The sequence below is a fragment of the Schistocerca nitens genome, chromosome 4 (genome assembly GCF_023898315.1).
Source record: "Schistocerca nitens isolate TAMUIC-IGC-003100 chromosome 4, iqSchNite1.1, whole genome shotgun sequence".
Lineage (NCBI taxonomy): Eukaryota > Metazoa > Arthropoda > Insecta > Orthoptera > Acrididae > Schistocerca > Schistocerca nitens.
In genome coordinates, this window is record NC_064617.1 from 402560624 (window position 1) to 402584926 (window position 24303).

The 24303-nt window shown below is 39.1% G+C and overlaps 1 protein-coding gene across 1 annotated transcript in view; it reads right to left on the bottom strand.

Moving 5' to 3' along the window:
* LOC126252342 (solute carrier family 22 member 7-like) overlaps nucleotides 1–24303 on the bottom strand; it is a 165748-nt gene that overhangs the window by 114766 nt on the left and 26679 nt on the right. Inside the window, exons 2-3 of the mRNA XM_049953230.1 lie at nucleotides 4684–4958; nucleotides 4220–4447 (exon numbers count right to left, since the gene is read on the bottom strand). Coding sequence (XP_049809187.1) covers nucleotides 4220–4447; nucleotides 4684–4958 — 503 coding nt within the window. The remainder of the gene's footprint in view (nucleotides 1–4219; nucleotides 4448–4683; nucleotides 4959–24303) is intronic.

Consider the following 24303-nt stretch of genomic DNA (forward strand, 5'->3'; position numbering starts at 1 on the left):
GACATTACTGGTATGTTTCGTCACCGCTGTTCGGTTCGCCGCGCCGCGCTGCTCTGATTGTGCTATAACCGCGGCCTAAGAGTAGGAACGAGCCGAATTACCAATTGAGCACGTCTCTACCGATGTTTATGATACAACCAGCCAGGTGAGTGAATATGTATCGAGGTGCGGAAGCTGGAAATGAGGGAGTCAGCGGGATTTAACGTTGACACTGTCCACCCAAGGGTGAACTGGCGGGTGCAGTACCATGCGAGCTATTCAGGCAGCAGTGGGTACGCTGCACAGTGGAAGGCGCTGGGAGTTCTGCGTGGACTGCTGGAAAACTGAGAGAACTGCCTGCCTAACTCAATGCACAGTGTTCAAGGGAATTCGTAGTTAGTTTACAGGTGAGATGAAGGAACGATTAGGCTTTCCTCTCTCTAAAATGTCTTCAGGTAATTTGTGTTGTCGCTGCATTCCAGTGTACTCTGTAATATTGGTGTGCGCCGATGTAATTGAATTGAAGAGTTGTTCATTTATTCGATTTAGTATTGTGAATTATCCGGCGTTGATATCCCTGTAGTTCGCCGATCATTTGGGTGGATGCTGTGTCTCCGGAAATGAGCAGTCAGAAAGGCCTGATGACTCACAGTGAGTGTCTTGTTACCTCAGTTTACAGGGTGATTATAACATCCATCTGTAGCAATAAAGCCGCTGGTCAGAATGACGTCAAAGGGGAAAACGTATGGCGGATGAAAGAAAATAGTGTGAAAATTGATGGCGCTGTATGTGTGAGAATACGTACATGAAAACACCTGTCATGCACACGACCCATTGAAGTTGTTACAAACATGCCGGGTACACGGCTTTTCCTCCTTTCGCGTCTGCGACGTTCTCCATGACTGTCTTAATGCAGGATCTCGCACTCCGTGTAAAGCTGTATTACAAGAATGATGACTGTGCACACGTCGCTCTGCAGAAGTTCCAGACGCTGAAAGGTTTGAGAAAAGGTGTTGGTCGGATGACTGCCTTGGGTCTGAAGAAAATGATTCATGAATTCGGAAAGACGGGTTCTTTTGGTGTGCAACCTGGTACAGGGAGGAAACGAAATAATTCGACGTCAGTGGGAACAGTGCCCACAGCGATGAAGGAGGGGACGAGTGGTGGTGTGCAAACGTGTAGTGCACGGAAATTGCGTGAACATTGGACATACGCGCCGGCCGGGGTGGTCGGGCGGTTCTAGGCGCTACAGTCTGGAACCGCGCGACCGCTACGATCCCAGGTTCGAATCCTGCCTCGGGCATGGATGTGTGTGGTGTCCTTAGGTTAGTTAGGTTTAAGTAGTTCTAAGGTCTAGGGGATTGATGACCTCTGAAGTTAAGTCCCATAGTGCTCAGAGCCATTGGACATACCCGTGAGCACGGTGCGTAAAATCCTATGAAACATCCTTCTTTGCTATCCGTTCAAAATTACCCACGTACACGAGTAGCTTCCTGTTGACCTGCCACCAAGAGAGCCCTTTGCTTTAGAATTTCTTGCTTGTATGGAAGTGGACAATGATTGCCCTTGGAAGATTTTGTGGACAGACGAAGCCCATTTCTATATGACAGGATACTTCAGTGCACAGAATTGTGTCATATGAGCAACGGAAAATCCACACGCAAATCAACCGGTACCACTTCATCTTAAAAAGGTCACTGTATGGTGCGGATTTACGGCATCCTTTATCATAGGACCATATTTTTTCCAAGAGACGGATGCTTCCGGCCCTGTTACCTGTACCGTCGCTGGTAAGCGCTATGAGTGTCTTTTGCGCTTCCACGTCATTACAGCTCTCCAACAGCGTGGATGTGTGGATGGGATCATTTTTATGCAAGATGGCGCACCTCCGCACACTGCAAATCCAGTTAAACAGCTACTGAAGCGCCATTTCGGAAATGCTAGAATTATCATCCGCCATTTCCCTACAGCCTGGCAGTCCCAATCACCTGATATCATTCCTTGTGTCTTCTGGCTATGGGTCTACCTGAAAGATGTGTTCAATGTTCCGATTGCATTGAAGGCACTCAATGCGCAACCCAATCTGAATGTGACCCCGGAAACACTTCAGTCAGTTGTGGAACATGCTGTTTCTCGATTTCATCTTGTTGCAGAAAACGGTGGACAGCTTATTGAACAAGTTTTGCGCCAAACACATGGAAGTTTATAATCCGATTTGGATTTGATTGATGCTTTTTGTGCGGCTTTTGGCCCGAGGGCAATTAAAAACCGATGTGATTGATACCTTTTGTGCGGCTTTTGGCCTCAGGACAATTAAAAACCGATTTTTCCCATCTGATGTGATATGATATTGCCATGATGGATGGACATACGTAACTAACAGTATGGCACCTGTACACCCATGCACACTGAGTAGTACAGTTTGTTTAACGTCAAATGTACACCTTAGGCGTTGTTGTATAACTCATTTCTCATTTGTAGTAGTCTACTATTAAATTACAGAACCATCTATTTGTACATTTTGTAATTATTTACTTTTCTTCTGCCGTACGTCTTCCCCTTTCTCTGATAATATTCCGTTGCAATTTGACATCATTCTGACAAGTGGTGTTCTTTCTAGAGTGTTATGAAAGTTTAACTTTAATTATAATCACCCTATATATATCATGTAAAATGAGAGTTGACCTATACTTGGTGCACTTTAAAGTTTATTTGGATGTTTACGCCTATGATTGTCTTTGCATGTCTGAACACATACGTATTCCTTGCCTACCAGAGCTTGTAGTATTATTGAGTAGGGCTCGGGTGAGCGAAGTAAGCAGTTGTTGACCAGAGTGTTGTCTCATGGCAGAGTGAGGAGCTTGGATGGCGGATTTGCTATTCAGGAAATGAATTTTTGTTAATGATGCACCATGATGTGATTGAGGTTAGAGAATGATTCTGATACGATACTTTTGGAAGAAGGTAACAAATATGGTAGTGAAAAGATTTCATACCGTTTAACGACGTCTATTTGTTGGTATCCGGAGTGAATTATCAAACATGTATTCTGTATTTTAATTCGTTTCCTTCCACCATTGTAGGTTGTAGGTTAAAAGTATTTCATTTTATAAAGTAAACAGAAAATTTTACATAATTTGAACATTCTGTGCAAAAGTAATTTTTGTGATTTATGACATTGCTGAGGCCGGCCGAAGTGGCCGTGCGGTTAAAGGCGCTGCAGTCTGGAACCGCAGGACCGCTACGGTCGCAGGTTCGAATCCTGCCTCGGGCATGGATGTTTGTGATGTCCTTAGGTTAGTTAGGTTTAACTAGTTCTAAGTTCTAGGGGACTAATGACCTCAGCAGTTGAGTCCCATAGTGCTCAGAGCCATTTGACATTGCTGAGAAAAAGTTGTTGTCCATGCTAGCTTGTGTTTTTTTCTTTCTCATTAAGAGAATTCAGTATGATTGCAGAATACTTTCCTTTTTTAATATACAAATATTGGACTGAAGCTCATCCTCACTGTTAGATGAAAACTGTATCTGGTAAAACCTGCGCTATCACGCCTTGCACTACTGCATGGAGAGTGAAGCTTGTTTCTGGAAAGATAACAAAGGTTTAACTTACGAAAAGAGCCTAATAGAATCAGTAATGTAAGGCAGTTTGCCGCGCAGTGATTTATTTCGGATACATGCAGTTCAGACTCAAAACTGTAACAGAGTACAGGCAGAGCAGACTCTGGTTATCCGTTGCAGAGGTTCGAAAAGATTATAGGGCCTAAATGAACTTACTGAGAAAATTAGGAACAAAATTAATTTGCAAATTTGACATGTACTCAACGTTTTTCTAACAGAGAATAGTTCTCGTTACGTAACGGTTAGTCATTGCGTGTGTTTGTTTCATGACAAAGTAGTTGTTAGTGTTACAGATAACCATTCCTTACACTCAGTCACATTTACAGATAGTCAGATGCAGTTTAGATTAATTAGTATTATAAACACCAAAAGGAGTGCGAACAACTATGTTCGTGTTCAAAAGTAGGGTAGCTAAGGCTATTGTAGATCAGACTCCGTAATAGTAATTTAAAAGTTACATAGTTTCCCAGTAAGACGTGATAGATGCATCACGTTCATTCAGTTGCAATAGTAGAATCGTATTTATAAAGTTTCAGCTGGGCCGTATTTACAACGTTTCAAAGAGCGTCCATCTTTATTTAGCTTGCTAAGTAAATGGGTAAAAGCTTACAAAATGAAATACCTGTCTCCAATGTAACATATTGCCAGACCAAAGACGACGGAGAGGCCTTGGATCAAGGCGAGAGTATTGCTGACGACAATTTCTCGGCCACAGACCCACTCCTCCTGGGCTGGTAGAGTGAGCGAATACCATGTTGTATCAAATTCCCATCCATACTGACATGATATCGTTTGGTTTTTTTGTTCCGTATTTTTGTACATGGAACACTTGCTGTACGATCCATTTTTCCTGACAAATTAAAACAGACTGGATCAATAAATAAAAAATTCTGCAGAAAACAAAAAATTGGGAAGTTTGTAATAGTATCAAGGCTGCAAGAAGAATTGTATTACAGGCACATTACTTAAGAATCTAAGAAAGTAGAAATGGAAACATAATGATGTTGTCCCATTTGATTATCATGAAGCAGTCATCTGAAACCACGAAATATTTTTCTCTCTTTTGGTCACACACCTCCTAATTACCTTGGTATCGTCATACTCTTCCATTCTTCGACGCTAACATTCGATAACTCTCTTCCAGGTACGTGACACCAATGGTCAGGAACCATCATAGACATTATAAACATATGACTGGGAGAGGTACACAAGAGTACAGAGAGACAAATGTAAATACAACTCAGTCGAATTTGAAATTTTCCTCTGCTGCCAATTGTGTCCAGTATGCATTCAAATGACGATTCCTTTTCTGCTGTGAAGCTTAATTTTTCTGTCTCATCATCAGTGGGTTTTGTGGGATCCTGAAACATAAAGAGCTGTATGAAATAGCACTATCTCAAGTAGTGCATTTGAGAAGGGATAAAACTCTACATTGTTTTGCACATACTTATATCGCCCTCTTGTGATCGTGCCACCGCTGGAAAGCGCAGTCCACGTGTGGGGAACTACCACTGATAGCACTTAGCTGCTAATCCTTTGTGAGATTAGTATATATAAACTAAAGGGAGAAAATCGCACCAACAGAACATAATTAATGTAGAGTAATGGAATTTTGGGAGTACGTTTCTCCAAGTAACATATTTAAGTGATTAACGTTACAAGATCACAAGTTAATACATGCACGATAGAAGCCATTGCAAATATGAAATGCTGGCACATTAGTAATTGGTGTAACCGCCAGAATGTTGAATGCAAGCATTCAGACGTGCACACATCGTGGTGTACAGGCGCCAGATGTCTGTTTTTGGGATGGAGTTCTATGCCTGTTGCACTTGGTGTGGGTCAGTAAAGGTACGAATGCTGGTTGTCGATGACGCTGGAGTTTTCATCCGATGATGTCCCAAATGTACTCGACTGGAGACAGATCTGGTGATCAAGCAGGCCAAGACAACATGTCTACATTTTGTAGAGCAGGCTGCTTTACAACAGTGGTACGTGGACGAGCGTTATCCTTTTGGAAAACACTCCCTGGAATGCTGTCCATGAATGGCTGCACAACAGGTCGAATAACCAGACTTACTTACAGATTTGTAGTCGGGATTGCAGTTTATCTGTTCTATACTGGCCCTTCTGACCACGGTACGGCCATTACTAGCATCAAGGCAGAACCAGATGTCATCGGAAAACACAACAGATATCCACCCTATCTTCCAATGACCTCTTGTTTGACACACATGGTGGTGGTTTCGGATGAATGGAATGCAAGCTACAGGGCGTCTGGTTCGGAGGTGTCCTTGAAGTAACCCATTTGTAATAGTTCGTCGTTCCACTGCAGCTGCTGCTGATGCAGTACGATGCGCCAGTACCATACACTGAACACGATGGTCTTTCCTCTCGGTACGGCCCCGTGACCGTACAGAGCCCTGTCTTCTGGTGGCCGTACATTCCCATGATCACCGCTGCAAGCAGTCGTGTACAGTGGCTACATTCCTGCCAAGTCTTTCCGCAGTATTGCAGAAGGAACATCCAGCTTCTTGTAGCCCATTGCAAGACCTCTCAATGAGGTGTTGATAATGGCGCCTTTGTAGCCTTAAAGACATTCTTGACTAACATCAAGTCATGAAGTCCAATCTCAAAGGTAACTAACGCTCACGACCGATACAGTGTGTAATTAAAGCGAACTTGGTTTGCATTCTCATAATGTCACTACTAGAGCCACACTTATGCGACTGGCCCTAATTCTGATTAGACATCATCTTTCAGACTTCGAAACATGTGTACGAAGTTTCATCTACGTCGCATAACTTCTTCTTGGTGTAGCGATTCTTTTCTGTCAGTGTATATATTGGAACTGTTTATGGACATGCCATAGAAACAATGCAAGATGCAGTGAAACGCGTTGCATCACTTAAACAATTTGATACCACGTTCGTTACTGTACCAAGTCATTTACTTAGGTACGAAACAAGCTTCGTAAAATCAACCATCATATTGTCAGTGTTAAGAACTCGGGGAGACGTAATAGCTAATGTGCTAATTGTTTGAGGAACATCACATTTCGCCAGTAAACTTGAATTATATGTACGTTTTATTCACATCCAGCTTAATTAATCAAACAACACATCTACACGTAATAGGTATGTGGAATGTGTTTGGATAGCGTCATACACACCGCATACTGTTCTTATAATATTATATGTTTTGTATCTCCGACTTGGTTCTTTGAACCATCAGTATCATTGATCGAATCATGAATGAACATCTAGTCACTTAAGAAATACCTAAGATTCACTGATCTTACTTGAACATAACAACGTGCCTACAAACGCTCAGTAAGTCTCATGCCCTGCTCCCCTAAACCGTAGTTTCACACCATATTCTGCATTCATGTATTGATAGCCTCAAGCATTATAAATTTTATAACAGTTCTGAGAAAACTGATTCAACTCCCAGGAAAGGGTGGTGATTTCTCATAAGAATTATGTGTCAGTTTATTATTCAATAAACTATTTTAAGGACATTAATAATTAATAAAACCATGCAATCTTGTTAATTATGTGTTATTAAGTGTGGATGAACTATCAAACGTACAAATTACTCTAACTGTGAGGGGTCAAATGAACTTTTGACATATTCCTGTGGATGTCAGAATGATCCAAATCGGTTGGACTTGTCATAGTTATATCACTCCCCATCGGCTCGTATCCTTTAATAATACTGTAGCGCAACGGGTAACTAATAGGATACGGGTGGCCCTAGCTAACGTGAAATATGAGTGTTGGACTACATAAAGGATAATAAACAAGGCGATCATCAATTTGTGAAATAAAACGCTGCTGCAAATTAACAGCTATTTATTATAAAGCAGTCTGTCAATACATACATGACCAATCATAAGATCTATTCGATCTTGAAAAAGGCAGAGAGCATGAAAACTGACAATTATTAATATGGAATAGTTCTAATCTAACACTTAAATGGCTTGGAAAAGACCAGATAGTTTATTTGAATGGGACAAAACCAGGATCTTCCAAATTATATAATGAAAGACAAATCCACTGTGGTCACACAGGAATTAGCTAATTGTACCATAAGAATGACAAACTACGGCATGGAAATAGAATCACTGGACAAGTTATGAATGAGCCACTAGTCACTCGAGAAAAACATAAGATTCACGGATATTACTTGACCTTACGACGTGCCTACAAAAGCTCAGTAACTCTTACACTCTACTCCCCTAAACCGCAATTTCTCACCATATTCTGCATTCAGTGTGTGAAGCTGAGAGGACAGTGATCTGCTGCAGTCTGCAACATATCAGCTACTGAATGTGAGAACATCCCTTCTCCACAGGTTCAGGCGAAGTACGTCGCCAGTGATTCCTTCAGCATTTCCAGGCGATGTCTTCAAATGGTTCAAATGGCTCTGAGCACTATGCGACTTAACTTCTGAGGTCATCAGTCGCCTAGAACTTAGAACTAATTAAACCTAACTAACCTAAGGACATCGCACACATCCATGCCCGAGGCAGGATTCGAACCTGCGACCGGAGCGGTCGCTCGGCTCCAGACTGTAGCGCCTAGAACCGCACGGCCACTCCGCCCGGCGTGATGTCTTCTGTTCACAATCCCTAATCGAAGTACTTTCTTCAGAATCACCAAACCAGGTCTTCTACCGAAACAGATTCTCTCTCCTCTCTAAAGTCTTCACGATTCTCTTGTGCCAACGAGATAGGCTCTGCAATATGCTGGTCAATAATATTGTTTGTTAACAAAATAACAAACTCTCCACAGGGCCAAAGTCTTACAATGTTAACCAATCATCTTACTCCCATAGATGCAGTTCTTAAACAGTTCTGTAAATAGTTCCGTATTACTGTCCCACTCCTCGGTTTTCCACATCTGAACTTTGTAGGAACTGGTGTCCTGAATTCCTCTTCTCAATTATTATTATTTTTTTTGTTTTTTGTTTTCAGATTAACCGATCAAGAATGCTCTCACAACGTTGCTGTTTGGTCCCCTCCCCCAAATAAAATCTTTTCTGTCTTTGTGGGACAATGGGCGGACTTTCTGGCAACATTTGGTGCAGGGTGAACACTTAGATAAGAAAGTGTTCACCCCACACTGTCACCAGAAAGTCGGCCCATCATTTCACAACGACAGAAAAGAATTCCTGAACACAACACAGCCATGTAAGTTCACACAGAATGTAGAGACGGTATCTGTCGTTGACTTCCTCCTTCACTTCAGCCAATATGATTTGATTGGATGGTGCGGCTTGTAAAAACCAAGATTCTGCAGTAGTACAGTACAGCTGCTTGTCATGGTACGTTATATAACTTCTTTGAACGTAGGCAGAGCACATTATGGGAAAAATCGCTGGAATGCAACTCCCAAGGGCCGGGGATAAATAATACTGGGGCTGTAGCTTCATTCCTTTCATAAGCAGACACTTAGCCTCAACATTTTTACTTTCGCCTCTGAAAAGCAAGCCAAAACTCCCAGTGAGTAGGGGGGTGACTCGACAAGAGAATGAGTCTTACCCTGGGCCTCTTTGTCTGTTCTGGCTCATAATGGAGACATTACCGATCGAGATGGCGCAGTGGTTAGCACACTGGACTCACGTTCGGAAGGACGACGGTTCAAACCCATGTCTGGCGATCCTGAATTAGGTTTTCCGTGATATCCTAAATTGTTTCAGGCAAATGCTGCGATGGTTCCTTTGAAGGGGCATGGACGATTTCTTTCTCCATCCTTCTCTCATCCGATGGGACCGATTACCTCGCTGTTTGTTCCCCTACCCCTACTCAAACAGGCTAAAATACAGCTAAAGTACAGAAAAGAACACACCCAAAAGTGCCATTAGAAAATATAAGGAAACATTAAGAAAGTAGACGACTTAATTCTGGCAATCGTTGAAGTTACTTGTTACAAGTGGTTCAAAAAAATGGCTCTAAGCACTATGGGACATAACTTCTGTGTTACAAGTGTTCAATAATTTTTAACTGATAGAACTCAGATGGTGATCAATCTAAATCAGTTATGAATGAAACATGAGATGTTGCGTTCCAGCAGTGGACTGATGCATATCAAAAAAATGGTTCAAATGGCTCTGAGCACTAAGGGACTTAACTTCTAAGGTTGTCAGTCCCCTAGAACTTAGAACTACTTAAACCTAACTAACCTAAGGTGATCACACACATCCATGCCCGAGGCAGGATTCGAACCTGCGACCGTAGCGGTCGCGCGGTTCCAGACTGTAGCGCCTAGAACCGCTCGGCCACCCCGGCCGGCGATGCATATCACAACATCTGCAATTAATTAGGACAACAGTGAGTATTTTCATCTAGTTGTAGAAATTGTAAATGTGTACTGGCAAATTTTGAACCTAACAACTGGTAACTATGGAAATACAGCCCAAGGGTATATAAGGAGCAACAAGAGCCTGGCGTGAAGGCTATTTTGGAGCACAGTGGACATTGGACGTGTGATTGTTTATGCAGCAGTTAAGCCAAACGTTTCTGTTTAAACTTGAGAGTTTTTCATGTGTCTGCCCTCAGCGCTAGTAACAGTTTCGGAGTTGAATCACAGTTAGGATATTGATTTTATTTTGTGATTTGTCTCTCTTTTCTGATTTTCCGAGTGTTTCCACAGAGAACTAACATGTTTCAGTAGGAAGTCCCTTTAGAATGCTCGAAAATTTCGTGTTATTTGCGTCTTGACCAACAGTCAGAACCTGTACCTTTATTTTGCGTTGGTCGCAGTCGTGTTGTGTTGATTTGTGATAGTCCCAAAGTTCATAAATATCAGCGGTCACCTCTGCTTTCGTTAGTATCTAAAAAGAATTCTGCTGAAAATGCAAAGATTTGTTATCGCCTGGCTTGTTAACCATTTGTAACTTTCAGAGAAGCGTCATGAGTGGCGAATTTTGAGTAAAACCTATAGATTTCTCTGGCTGCCATGTCAAAATTTGCTTCTTTCGCCAAAACGCAGCGGAGCAGCGCGGTTTACACTGTCTCACGTCACTAACATGTTGTGCAGACACAGCTGCGAGAGAATTTTGAAACAGTGTTTTACTGTTTATTAAATGAGGAACAGAGGAAAAATAAAGTCAGTAGCATATGAGAAAGCACGTCCTGTGCACACAAAAATATGTAATGTCTTCACATATGTTGTTCCAAAACCCATAGCATTTCTTGTTTCACCAGCTATCGACGGCCCATAAATTACTTTCTTTCACGAAAAAAGTCTGTAGTTACTGGAGTGACACGGTAGATAATGAAGTTTTATATAGTAATAATATGGTAAAATACTCTCCTCTTTGCGTGCTATCATTTACCAAAACCCCTTTTTGATATCTGAAACTGTTTATGAAATATAAAGAATGGTGTGGATATTTCACTCTGGCTTTATCACTGGTGCAGTGCGATCGCAAATGAGTGTGCTACATCAGATCAATTTTCTCGAGATTGGTGACAGATAGTCTAAAGATAAATTCAATAGGTTAGCTAAATTTCACATGCAAGAACATATTTTGTAATATGCACCAAACGCAAAATCATGGGGACCCCTAGTTCTCGTTGCACACTTTTCCGAATTTCGAGCAGTGTCTTACTTTCTCGTAAATTTCACAATAACTATGACTGTTAATGAGACGATGGGCACATCGTCATGAAACTGACGTGTAAAGCCATAAGCAAAGCAAAAATGATTTTTTTTTACCGAATAGTTTCTGTAAAATCGTTTTAGAAAGATTGCAGTGCGCACGCCTCGATTCTGTCTTCGCTGACCGGTCGAAAGGTGGAAACCACTTACTGACGTCCCATTCCGAACAAGCGAATGAACTCGACCAGCACTTGGGACAAAAACTGGTAATTGTGCGTCGCCCACCGCATCCTGCGCGAGCTGTACTCGCAAGAACTGCAGTGTCAAGTGCTGCGACGTACGCGCCATGGCCTGTCTTTCTCGTGGGCCTCGCTGGTAGGTCACCGGACAGTTCAGAGTACAGATGTCGTTGCACAGTAGACCATTGTCTGGTAAGCGAATTGTTGGCTGTCTACGCGGTCCGGAGTGGCGGCCAGATCCTTGGCACCTTGCATCCACACTCCCTGTTCGTACTGCTTGTGCGTTGAGTTGTCTCAACAGCCTTCCTTGACTTTCATTGTTGCTCCCATGGCTGCTGAGCAAGAGGTTTTTTGAAAATTAGTTACGTTCGGCTTCTAGTGTTTTTAAAACTCGGACGTGTTTATTCGCGCACTGTCGGACTGTTATTTATTTTGAACGTCAGAACTCAGGACTTAAAAACCTCACAGTGTCGACAACACTATAAGCGAGTTCAGGGGTCAGCCTATGACTTTATTATCTTTTTCAGCGCACTTTTCGCTGGACTTAGACAATGGTGCCATGGTGGCACGCAGTTCAGGCTCACACCAAGTACCGGTAAGTTAATACTTACGATATTTGTTTAAACAAGTTCTGTTACTTTACCATAAACAGCTTGTGGCACCTAGAGATATTTGAAGAGCCTTGCCCCGGCGTCATCATAGCCTTCATTTATTGTACACTAACAGGAAACTAATTTGTTTATTCAACTGACACTGATGGCTGCATTTTATTTCAAACGCCATATCAGAGTCGTTCGTCGGGTGAAGTTTTTACTGTCTCCACCGCAGTCTTCAGGAACTGTCCTTCCTTCTAATCGAGGGCGTGCTGAAAAGTAATGCCTCCGAGTTATTTATGTGAAACCTCCTAAAGTCTTTTTAATAAAACGAACTTTATTAACGTTCTACATCTTTGTTCTTGAAGTCATTATATTTGTTTCCCAACTTAGTAACCCTGGCAACGAACACGAATGACAGCTCAGCTTGTTGATACCGTCAATTTAGAATGGTTGAGTTTGTTTTCGCGCCGCAACCTCAATTCTGCTTGCACAGCTTCAATCAGTATGAAAGTGAAGTCCTCGAAGGTGTTCATTAAGTTTTGGAAACAGATCAAAATCGGATGGGGCCAAGTCGGGAGCGTATGGAGGATGATTGATCGCAGTGAACCCAAGGCGTCTGATTGTTGCAGATGTCGCAGCGCTCGTGTGAGGTCTGGCATTGTAATGCTGAAGGAGGCCATGCTCCATGTGTGAACGAACTCTTCGAATTCGAATCTTGATTACAACACGCTGTTCCTCACGTACCGACATAATTACATTACACATCGCTATGTTACGCGCTACAATTCTGAACCCTCTAGTGGCTGAGGGCTGCAAATACGTAGAAATTAAGAATAAACATGTAGAAAGAAAATAAAGTTTTCTTTAAAAAGCTTTAACAGGTGTCAAAAATTTCTGAGGCATTACTTTCAGCACGCCCTCGTATCTTTTGCCATACAACTTTTTGACCCGGATTTGCTGTGATTCTCAGACAATAAGTTGCTTATCTGATGAAGAGAATAATGCCGACAGGTTTCACCATCGACTAATGCGGTGTATAACAGCGGATCTAAAAGCCATAGTGCAGTGTTTCATTCACCAGAACCGTTGAGGAGCTGTACCATTCAGAAACATCTGTTTCCTCACTATAGCATACAGTTCTACGCGCTTACCTTCTCACCACATGGCACAGGACTCAGAACGCAACTAGGATGGAAGAACTGTCGCCTGGACTAATGAGGTGCGGTACGGTGATGAACTGTGTCAGAATCTTTCAGGACCTCTCCACGTGCATCCCCCAAGTTACCCCTCGAACGGAGTTGCGAGGGGTCCTTTTCGATACCAGTGAAACGGTACACCTCTGCCGTTTCCTTTGTTGGTCATTCTATTGTTGGCGGTTCCACATACTTCGTTCATCATAAGAATGGACCTAATGTAAACAAACACAAGCGCTATGACTGGTCAGCAGGGGCATTCTGATGTATTAACAGCCATCAAAGTTTTTTTCGTAATCATAGTTTAGCTATGTAATTTTTATTTAAAAAATCGTGTACAGTCACAGTCTTCGTAAATGCTACTTGTGCTCTTCTCTCGCTGTTAATCTTATATGTACTGTGGAAATTGATGACAGTGCTTTCTGCTTCGTAGTGAAACATGCGCGCGGGTACTGTTAATGGCGAAAAACAAGTTGTTCTTAATGTTTTCCAGAAGCTTAGAGAGAAAAATCAGCTCTGACGTTTTTCGAAAAACATTGTGTAATAAAAATCGAATCATTTTGTTATCATGTCTGTAGCGTAATGAGTAGCGTCTTAGGGTGGCAGTTCGAATCTCGTTGCGAAGTATAATTTTTTTTCTATTTGAATACCTAGATCATTTCAATATGAAATTCATCAAATATATGTTAACTCATACTTAACCATCATTTGTCAAGAAAAATGCGCGTCCTCTACTTTATAACTACATATCGCACGCAAAATTCTGGTTTTCATTGCAGATATAAATTCTTAAGTACCGATATTTTATAAATGATTGTTGAAGATCGCTACAAATAAGAAAGTATCACACAATCAAATGTTTTTTTTTTTTTTTTGGAGAAAAGAGCAAAATCAAGTACTCTTTATTTGAATATACCCTTTGTTTTGTAGGACCGATGTATTTTCACACGAGCCAGAGTGATAAGCGTCGTAGAAACATGGAAAACAATAATTTTCACGGCATCGAGCACACTGTACAAATGCTGCAATTTCACATTTGTCAGCATGCCACCGTTATCTGAACCCAATAAAACTGATCTAGAGCCAAGTTAATGGATTTGTCGCCAGAAATAACAGGATATTTAAGGTGCCAAACGTACTGGAAGTAATGCACGAAGCTTTGTGACAAGTCACTGCCGAACGACGGCGAAACGCAAAACTGCTAAAATGGCTCTATGCGCTATGGGACTTATCATCTGAGGTCATCAGTCCCCTAGACTTAGAACTACTTACACCTAACTAACCTAAGGACATCACACACATCCATGCCCAAGGCAGCGAGGTTCCGGACTGAAGCGCCTAGAGCCGCTCGGCCACAACTGCCGGCTGCAAAACTGTGCGTCATAAAAGAGAAGGAAATGTTGACTTTTAGGTGGCTTGGGATTCTGTTGCTGATCGCCTCTTTTTCAACACTGCAGTACTAAAATGTATTCTTCAGAATCGGATATGGAAGGAGATCAGAGATAAGCAGACCACCGACTGTTGTACCTTCAGTTGTTTCTATATTTAACTACATGGGAAATCAGGAGTGAGCTTTGCGCCACGCATAGCTCAAGCAGAAATATTATTGTTAATGTCAGAAATTTTCGTCATTCTTGTTTTTAATTACAATAATATGTTAGCTAAGATCGAGGGCATGTAATGTTTTCCGTCAGGTCACCTAACAAGCGTACCGTCTGAGTTTTGCCACACTTTCCTTCTACTTAAAAATTAAATGACATTCAAAGCTCTATTGTTCTCTGCTCGTCTCTTTTTACGTCTTTACTACAATTGTTTGCATCACTGCAGATTAGTTATATCGCGTGCGCCGGTAAATCTGTTGTCCCGTGTCATCGTTGAATCGATGTAAGCGTAACGCACAGCATAAAACGTATCCTCATTATCATACTTGAATTACTCGAGACAGATTGATTTCCGCTTCACGTGAAACTAAATCCAACCAGGTTCCAGCAAACACGGAAGAATACGCAGCATATTGTTTACGTGAGGTTTATTCTTATGACGAACGCAGTACAGACAGCAGTCGACAACCGACCTGCAGACAAACTAGAATTATTGCCGAGCCGTCCGCTTCACCAGATCACAACTACAAAGTTTGGGTACTGCCGTTTTTGACTCCTCAGCAATGCGAGTGTTTCTATTTTCTGTGTGGTCAAAATTTACTTATCAACTAAATATATAATTGTTAGGCTTTGTTGGTGTTTCCATATATTGTCAGTGTTAGTACTGCTTCGAGTTCTCATTGTCTTTCATCAGTGTTTCATCCAAATTTTCTGGACTTTGTGAGGAAATCGCTAGAAGAAGATGAAGGTAGGAGTGAAAATGATCTCGAAGAATGACCCATCTTACAATAGTGAACCTGGAACTGTTTCAGAACAAAGATCTGACTCTGGTGAATCAGATAATGAAGACAGGAATGAATACAGAGAGGAGGCATCTAGCTTCTATGACAGATACAGGTATTGAACCTTGAAGGAGTGAGGAAACACTAACCCACAATTTAGTCATCAAATTTCGTGTAATGAAAGGCCCTGCAAGCAGACTGACAGACACTTGCACACCATTGGAAGGATGTGGGTGTTTGTTTGCCAGGACAGAATAAATTTCCCAAGCCTGCTGTTCAGTGATGTGAAGAGTGTGGAATGGAGAACTTGTGTGAATATTGGAACATTTGTGAAAAATTGTGTATCACTTTACATGTGAAGTTCGTTATACGCCGCTAATTTTTCATACTCTACATATTCATGTTACAGCAATCTGTTGCTGTTACATGTTATTTCCGCGTCATGTAGGAAGGTGGCCCAGTTTTCAGCCGTTCTGCGCATCACCCTCCTTTAAACTGCTGGCAGCCAATAAGATTCATTCTCTTACCGAGCGGCTAGCCACGAGTTACAGCTAGACGACGAGAATCTCTCTCTTACATGCTGCACTGTTGCCCAACTGTTGGTGTTTCTCTCTTTTCTTGTAGCAATAGGCTATGAATGTATATCGGCAAATGTTATAGTGCGATTAATGCTGTAACACAAATGGGTGTGTCTGACAACTATGTTTTAAAGCGTTCCGAGTGCATGCTGAATAACTTGACAACAGAAAAGTTCTTACAATTTGCATGAGAAAATTGGCTTCAAAGGTCCCTCTTCGTCAACATAAAGAGTTTTAAAAGATATTGGTTTTAAATATGAAGGAGGCAGGTCACTCTTGTTTACGAAACAAGGGTGAATCAGAATCATTACAGGAATACCTGCTGGGAAATGAGTGATGGTACTGGTAGTTTTAAAGTTCCATTAGGAATAGGTTTTTGGATAATTATTCTGCATCCTGGCAGTCCTTCTCTTTTTGTTCTTAGAGTAAACTTGTATCTAGGTGTAAGAAAAACAGTAGTGACTGTCATTCCGAAACGAAGGCTATCAGTTTCATGAAGTGGTTCACTGAACAGTTCTTGTCATACCTTGTTTCAAAACTGGTCACTGTAATGTACCATGCCAGTTATCATTCAGTTGTCACAGAGGAAACACCAATTACAAACACTAGGAAAGCGGATATTGTGCCCTGGTTAAAATGTATACAAGTCCCATGGGATTAATTTGGGCAATATTTAAAGGTTACGTGGGAGAAAAAAAAAACAAAAAAGAAAAAAAAACGTGCAAGACAATAGACACTGAATCGATTGTGCGTGAAGCAATAGACATCCTCCCCTTCAGCGTTGCCACAGTCTGTGTGACATGCTGAAATGCTGCAGGAAGAAGATGTTGAAAGGGAGGTGAAGATGGATGTAAGGCTTGAACCTATCAACATAAATTTACGATCAGACGGTTCGTACACAAACTCAGATAGCAGTGACGATGGCTTTATGATGGAGACTTTGGGACAAAGTAAAGTAATAATATGTCTTAGTTTTAAAGACTTATGGTTTAAAAATGTTTTTATCAACCTATCAATTGCATACATAGTATGAGAACTTCCTAGCATTTATTGCCTACGAATTTGTGTCCTATGCGGGCTGTAATGTTCAACATATTGCCCAAGGAGATGTTAAGCTTTTCCTGGCGCGTTGCGTGCTCTAATTACTGGCTACAATGCTGCCAGAGCAACTAGTCAAAATCTCTGATATTTCCACAGATAAATCCCTGTCATTTCCAAGGAATGTATTGGAAAATGCCTTAAAACTTTACCTTACGAAGCATCGGTGGTTTTCTACGTTGTCGGCCAGCAATCCCTCAAGTTATTCGCAAAAATGATTAATTGTTCGCTTGTTCAATGGAATTTAAATGCGATCGGTCACTGTAATGTCGAAATAATTAGTTTACACTCATAATGCCCGTTGATAGCGAAAAATATGACAAAATACGGACCATTTTTGCTATAGTATTTTGCGTTAGTCTTTTCTACCGTAATTCTTTTTTATGTACAGTGATTACTCCTAACTACAGTCAAAAGCACCGGCATGAGTACATTATACACATTTTTTTAAAAAAATCCTTTGAGTGGAAGCAGTTGTCAAGCAAATATAATGATTCTGATTTGTAATTAAAGTTAATTTTGTTGTGCATTACATTTTTGCTCATAATACAGTTCAAAGCGCAGTAAGTGACAATTACTGCAAGCAGTTTCAATGACCTTGTAGTTAGACAATTGTACCTGACGTCTTCACAGAGCTGCCAACTATTCTCGCCTCTGACATCTCGCGGACTAAGGCTGCAGTGGACCCAGCATCTGCCATGCAAGTACAGACCTCATCCCCTCCAAGCTTTCCTATCTCTCTGTATCTATGCGCAGAAACGCCAGCCTACGTGACATGGGCTATATCCTGAAATTTTATGTTTCATTTCACTTAAAGTTTATGCAGTCACTTAAATGTTATATCGAAACCTAGGTCAGTTATTTACAACCGATTGGCTGTGTCGATTCTCCGCTGAGATTTACATATGGTTGCTGAAAGAGAGCCGTATTCGGAACTGTCTTGTATTTCAGACTCACAGCAGCTGTTTCATTACAAGTTCACTCGAACGAGTCTGATCCACTACTGCCTCGCACACTGTAATGCCCTGTCCAGCGGAAAAAGTGGGAGACAGCAGAAAGTTCTAGAAGGTAAGGCGCTCCTGATGCTACGAGCCTGCTGCCAAGGATATCGATCACGGTGTCATACTCTCGACCGTCCATCACAGCTCCACTCCCTCCAGTATGTCTCCTCCTGCCTTCCAAACATCACAGAAGGTCTCCTACATACCTTGCAGGACTATCACTCCTGGAAGAAAGAGAGATATTGCGGAGACATAGCTTAGCCGCAACCTGGATAGCTTGTGCCTGGATAGCTAAATCGGCATAGCATCTTCCCGCGAGCGACAAAGTTCCCAAATTTTAGTTCCGGTCAGGCACACTGTTTTAATTTGCCAGGAATTATCAGATCGGCGTACTCTCCGCTACAGAGTGGAAATTCGTTCTCGCCAATAAAAGGTGATGTCCAGAAACGTGCAAGAGCAACATGGAAACGAGTACTACAGATGTCATTGCGTGGAGTAATTTGTAGGCGACATTTATCCTGCAATGTATATCAACAATCTGATGATAGCGATACAGGTGCAGACTAAGTCATACGAAACGTAACAGCTCTTTTATTTGGTAAACAGTTTAAAATGTTGAAACGAGGTATTTAACAAACAATATTAGCCTACAAAAGGGGAGATTTAATTCTGTGGTATCAACTCAGATGTTTAGGACTGTATTAATTTTTAATGGCGCTGTATAGACACTCGCTCTGAGTGTCTATGCAGCGCTGAGTTCCGGATTCCTTGACGGGAGGCTGCCTCGCGCGTGAGTGTTTCAAGTGGGATGGTACATTCTTTTGAACGATGTTCAAAAGATCTTGAAAGTATAGTAGAATGACTTACCAGTTTTAATGTTGGCACTTCTCAAAATTATCTGAAAAAGGTTGCTAACACTGAGATACAAAGCTGCCAGATTCCGCAAGGAGCTATATCATGACAGGCTCCAAATTTACATTGCCAGACAAAAGAAGTTAAGAACCAGATCATATGGCCGTCTGTATGTGAAACTTTGTGCACATGCAAAGCAACGGCGGGTATGTAAATGATTGCCGGCCGCGGTGGCACTGCAGTCCGGAATCGCGGGGCTGCTACGGTCGCAGGTTCGAATCCTGCCTCGGGCATGGGTGTGTGTGATGTCCTTAGGTTAGTTAGGTTTAAGTAGTTCTAAGTTCTAGGGGACTTATGACCTAAGATGTTGAGTCCCATAGTGCTCAGAGCCATTTGAACCATTTTTGTATGTAAATGATTAGAATTTCAAGTACACAGGCCAACTATGGAAAAACGTCTTTGCTGAATATACCTTTTTCTTATGTTTTTAGGGTAGGAAATCCAAATATGATACTTAAAAAACACTAACACCCACCATTTCTTCACATTTTACAGTTAAATGTGTTAATTTAACCTGTTTTAAAAGATTTTAAAAGCTTTTATATAGTTAAAATAATTTAAAAAGGAGATGTAATGAATGTAGATGACTGCTGAAAAACATATACTGGCAAAAAAAGGTCGATTCTATTTTTGTGTCAACAGATGGTGTTTTGTTTACTGTCCACTTAACCTCACTTTCCCATTTCCTGTACATGTTATATTTGTGGTGAAATTGTGATTAAAAAACACCAAAGAAACATTACAGACTTTGTGTAAAATGTTTATTTATCATACTTTGGATCTAAACTTGGCTCAAAAGGCTCTAAGCAATATGGGACTTAACATCTGTGGTTATCGGTCCCCTAGACTTAGAACTACTTAAAACTAACTAACCTTAGGACATCACACACATCCATACCTGAGGCAGGATTCGAACCTGCGACCAGAGCAGGATCTAAACTTGGTGATCAAGATAAATCCTCGGCGCTGAATAAGGTATGTTATGTGTGTGCTGAAGATCTGAGAAAATGGTCCAAAAAGGAGAAAAAGTCTTTAGAAATGCTGTTCCTGTGATATGGAAAGAGTCAAGAAATCATTATGATGATTGCTACTTTTGCAGTGTGGATATTACTGGTCATAATTCGAAAAACAAGAAGGTAATAAGCTACCCTAACCTTCCATCCGCCATCTGACCATTAGGGCATAGTGTAGACCTGCCAGTACCTGGAACACCAGATGATTTAAATTCTATTCCAACAAAAGTATTTTCTGATGTACATTGTGATTTAGATGAACCAGACGATGATGAATTCCATTGTAATACAGAAAGTCTAGAGCCAAAATTGTTTACTCAGACTGAGCTTAACGATTTGGTTATTGAACTGGGCTTAACAAAAGAAAAACTGAATTGCTTGGCTCTAGATTTAAAGAATATAACTTATTGTCAGTTGAAACCAGCATATACATCTATAGAAAGAGAGAGAGCAGCAGTTTTCCAAGTTTTTTCAACAAGAAGGTGATTTTGTGTCCTGCTCAGACATTCCCGGTCTGATGACTGAATTTGGTATTGAAAACAAAAAGGAACACTGGAGGATGTTTATTGATTCATCCAAAACTAGTTTAAAGGCTGCTTTATTACACAATGGTAACATGTATGCATCCATACCTGATGGACATTCTGTACATGAAAGAAAGCTACAAAAACCTAGAAATAGTGCTAAATAAAATAGGCTATTCGGCTCATGGTTGGATGATATGTGGCGATCTAAAAGTAACATGCATGCTCCTTGGTCAGCAAAGTGACTACCAAATTTCCATGTTTTTTGTGTGAATGGTACAGTAGGGCTAGGGATCAACATTGGTGCAGAAAGAACTGGCCTGTGAGGGAGTCTTTAAAACCTGCTGAGAAGAACATTCTACACAAAAACCTTGTATATCCAAAAATGTACTCCTACCACCTCTAAGTTAGGACTAGTGAAACAGTTTGTAAAGGCTTTGCCTAAAGATAGACCATGTTTTAAGTATCTCTGCCAAAAGTTTCCACACCCTTCAGAAGCAAAACTAAAAGAAGATGTATTTGTTGGATCTGACACTAGAAAACTGATGTTTGATGTTAACTTTGAATCCACAATGACCTTAAATGACAAAGAAGCATGGGTATCAGTCAAGCAGGTCGTTACAATGTTCTTAGGACATGAAAGAGACCCAGAATATGTTTAAAACTTTAGGATGTTTAATGAGCCTGGAAGTTCGCTTTTTGAACAGTCACCTTGATTACTTCCCAGACAATATAGAGATGGTAGTGAGGAGCAAAGACAGGTTTTGACTAGGACATTTAAGTGATGGAAAAACGCTACCAAGGCTGCTGGAACACCAACATGATGGAGGGCTACTGCTGATAACTTCACCGAGTTCAGCAAGTGACTCATCGTAGAAAAAGCTACACAAGAAGCTTCAATGAAAAAAGAGATAGAAAATACGAACCAATTCCAGCTGACAAGTGAAAACTCTATTAATACATATCATTGTTTTAAGTAGCTTAGTGTAAATGCAAACCATGCTTATGTTGTAACAAAGCATTTAATTGATTTCCCTGTTTACTGTATGGCATAGGATTTTTATACTATATAGTAAAAAGCATATTGCTGGAAAACTATGTATGATGCAAAAAAATTAATGCTATATTTTGTTTCAGCTAGTAAAAATCTATAGAGATCAGCTATCAAACTATAAAATTTTTCAAAAAAAATTTTTCGTCACCTTAAGTAGAATAAATTTACTGGTTCTAGCTCAATAGCTCAATATTAAAATAAATTCTGTATTTTATAAGTAACTTAACTGATTTTTTAAATATTCAGTATATTTAATTAACTTGACCGATTTTAAAACATTAACTAAATACATTTACAACAACTCAATTAATTATAATAAACAACTGATTTATAACTGAAATATTTAATTTACAATAATATTGTAAGGTAATAATATGTATTAGTTCACAAAAGTAAATTATTTTAAGAAATCACATAGTGAAGGTAAGTAAATTAACTAAAATGTATTAACTAACAAATGTAAATTATAAAAATTTTAAATTGTGAATCTAAGAAAAAAATGAAATAAATTAATTAACGAAAGTAAGTTACAGTTAAAAATTTTGCATTGTGAATGTAAGTAAATTAATTAAAATGTTTTCGTTAACAAACTGCATTATATTAAAAATCACATTGTGGATGTAAGTAAATAAATAAAATGAATCAGTTAACAAAACTAAATTATAAAAACTTACAATGTGATTGTAAGATAATAAAATGTATTAGTTAAAACGAAAGTACATTAAAATTTTACATAGGGCATCAAATTCATTATTTCTACTATTACGTTTCTTCATTCCTTTATTTTTCCAATTCATTTGTCATTTTGTTATTTCAAAATCAAAATCATCAATTAATTTAGAAAATCTGTTTGGTAAAATAACTTTAAAATCATTATTGAGTTCTAGACAAAGTTTTTTCTACATATCTAGTACTGAAATATTCACAGTTAATAATATTATATAAAACATTTATCTCTAGACCACTTACTTTTTTAATTTCTTTAGAAATATTTACATTGTTGAGCTTCTTGATTAAAGTAGTTTTCATTTATATAGGAAAAATTTATATTAGTTTTACAAAAAATAAAAATGTAGTTTGCATTCAACAAATTTTTAAAAATTGTAATTTTGAACTTATAACTAAATAATTCATTGAAAATTGTTATTTTTTTATAGATCTAATAACAATTATTTCTTATAAATGAAGATACTAAATGAAATGCAAAATAAACCAAAAGAAACTTATGAACTAATTAGCAATCTGAAAATACTGTTTGTCCTATTTGTTTAAGTGATGAAAATAATAATCAATTTGTTAAAACAAGCTGCAAACATATTTTTCATAAAAAACGCATTGATAAATGGAAAAAGAAAACAGTACAATTTGTAGAACTATTATCAAAAATAAAGTACAAAAAAAAAATGAAATAATTGATATTTATGCTATATTTGATGATCAATGTGAAGCTGTACATTATGGTGAACCAGCATATAATTATGACTATGATTAATTAATTATTTAAATTGTAAAAATTATATAAATATACTTTTTTCACAAATCTAATACATTTTTATATATAAATGGAACCAGTTAAACAAGAGTCTTCCATGAAATCTAAATTTTGTAAATATTGTAATTAAGAGATATCAATTGATAATTTTACTTTACAAAAATACACAAGAGATGGTTATATGACTATATGTAGACCATGTATAAATAAATATCATGTAAAAAATTACAATAAAATTCGAATTCCTTGTGTATGTGGAAGAAGTGTCACAAATTATTTTAAGGAACATTTACGACGAAATCCAGCTGAAGAACATTCAAAAATATTATTAACAATGAATAATGAAGTACTGATGATGATTTCCTAACTAAATAAGAAAACCATTAAAAAGAATATTTCCATTTCCTACAAATATATTTGTTAAACCGAAAGCAAAAGGTAGAAATACAATTAAAGATTACTTAGTTGAAAAAGCATTTGAAAACAGATTGTAAACTATAAATTTCGAATAGTATAGATATACTTGATCCTAATCATTTTGTAACTGCAGTAAAAACATAAATTTTTAAAATTGTTAAAGACTATTAGAATGTATATAATGGTTTAAAGATAAATTTTAGTTCATATTGTGAATATAAACTACAAACAAATGAAATAAATGAAAAACTTCAAGAAACAAGAAACTAAACAGCAAAAGATTTTAGTCAAAAATTTCAACAAGGTGAAAGAGATATTTTTTAAAAACATATCTAACTTTAACCAAAACGATCAGTATGGGCGTTAAATAGAATTATTGGTGTACCACTAGCAGTTAATAAATACATTCCAGTAAATGGATCATCTTACATTGAATTACCAGATAAAAATAAAAATAAAAAAGCATGTGTTAATGTGAATAAATGAATAAAAGTGTTTTCTATGCTTTTCTGTAGATAAAAATGCTGAAAGAATAACAAAATATAAAGATGTTGGTCTTCATCTTGATTAAAAAACCTTAATATATTAAAATTCCTGAA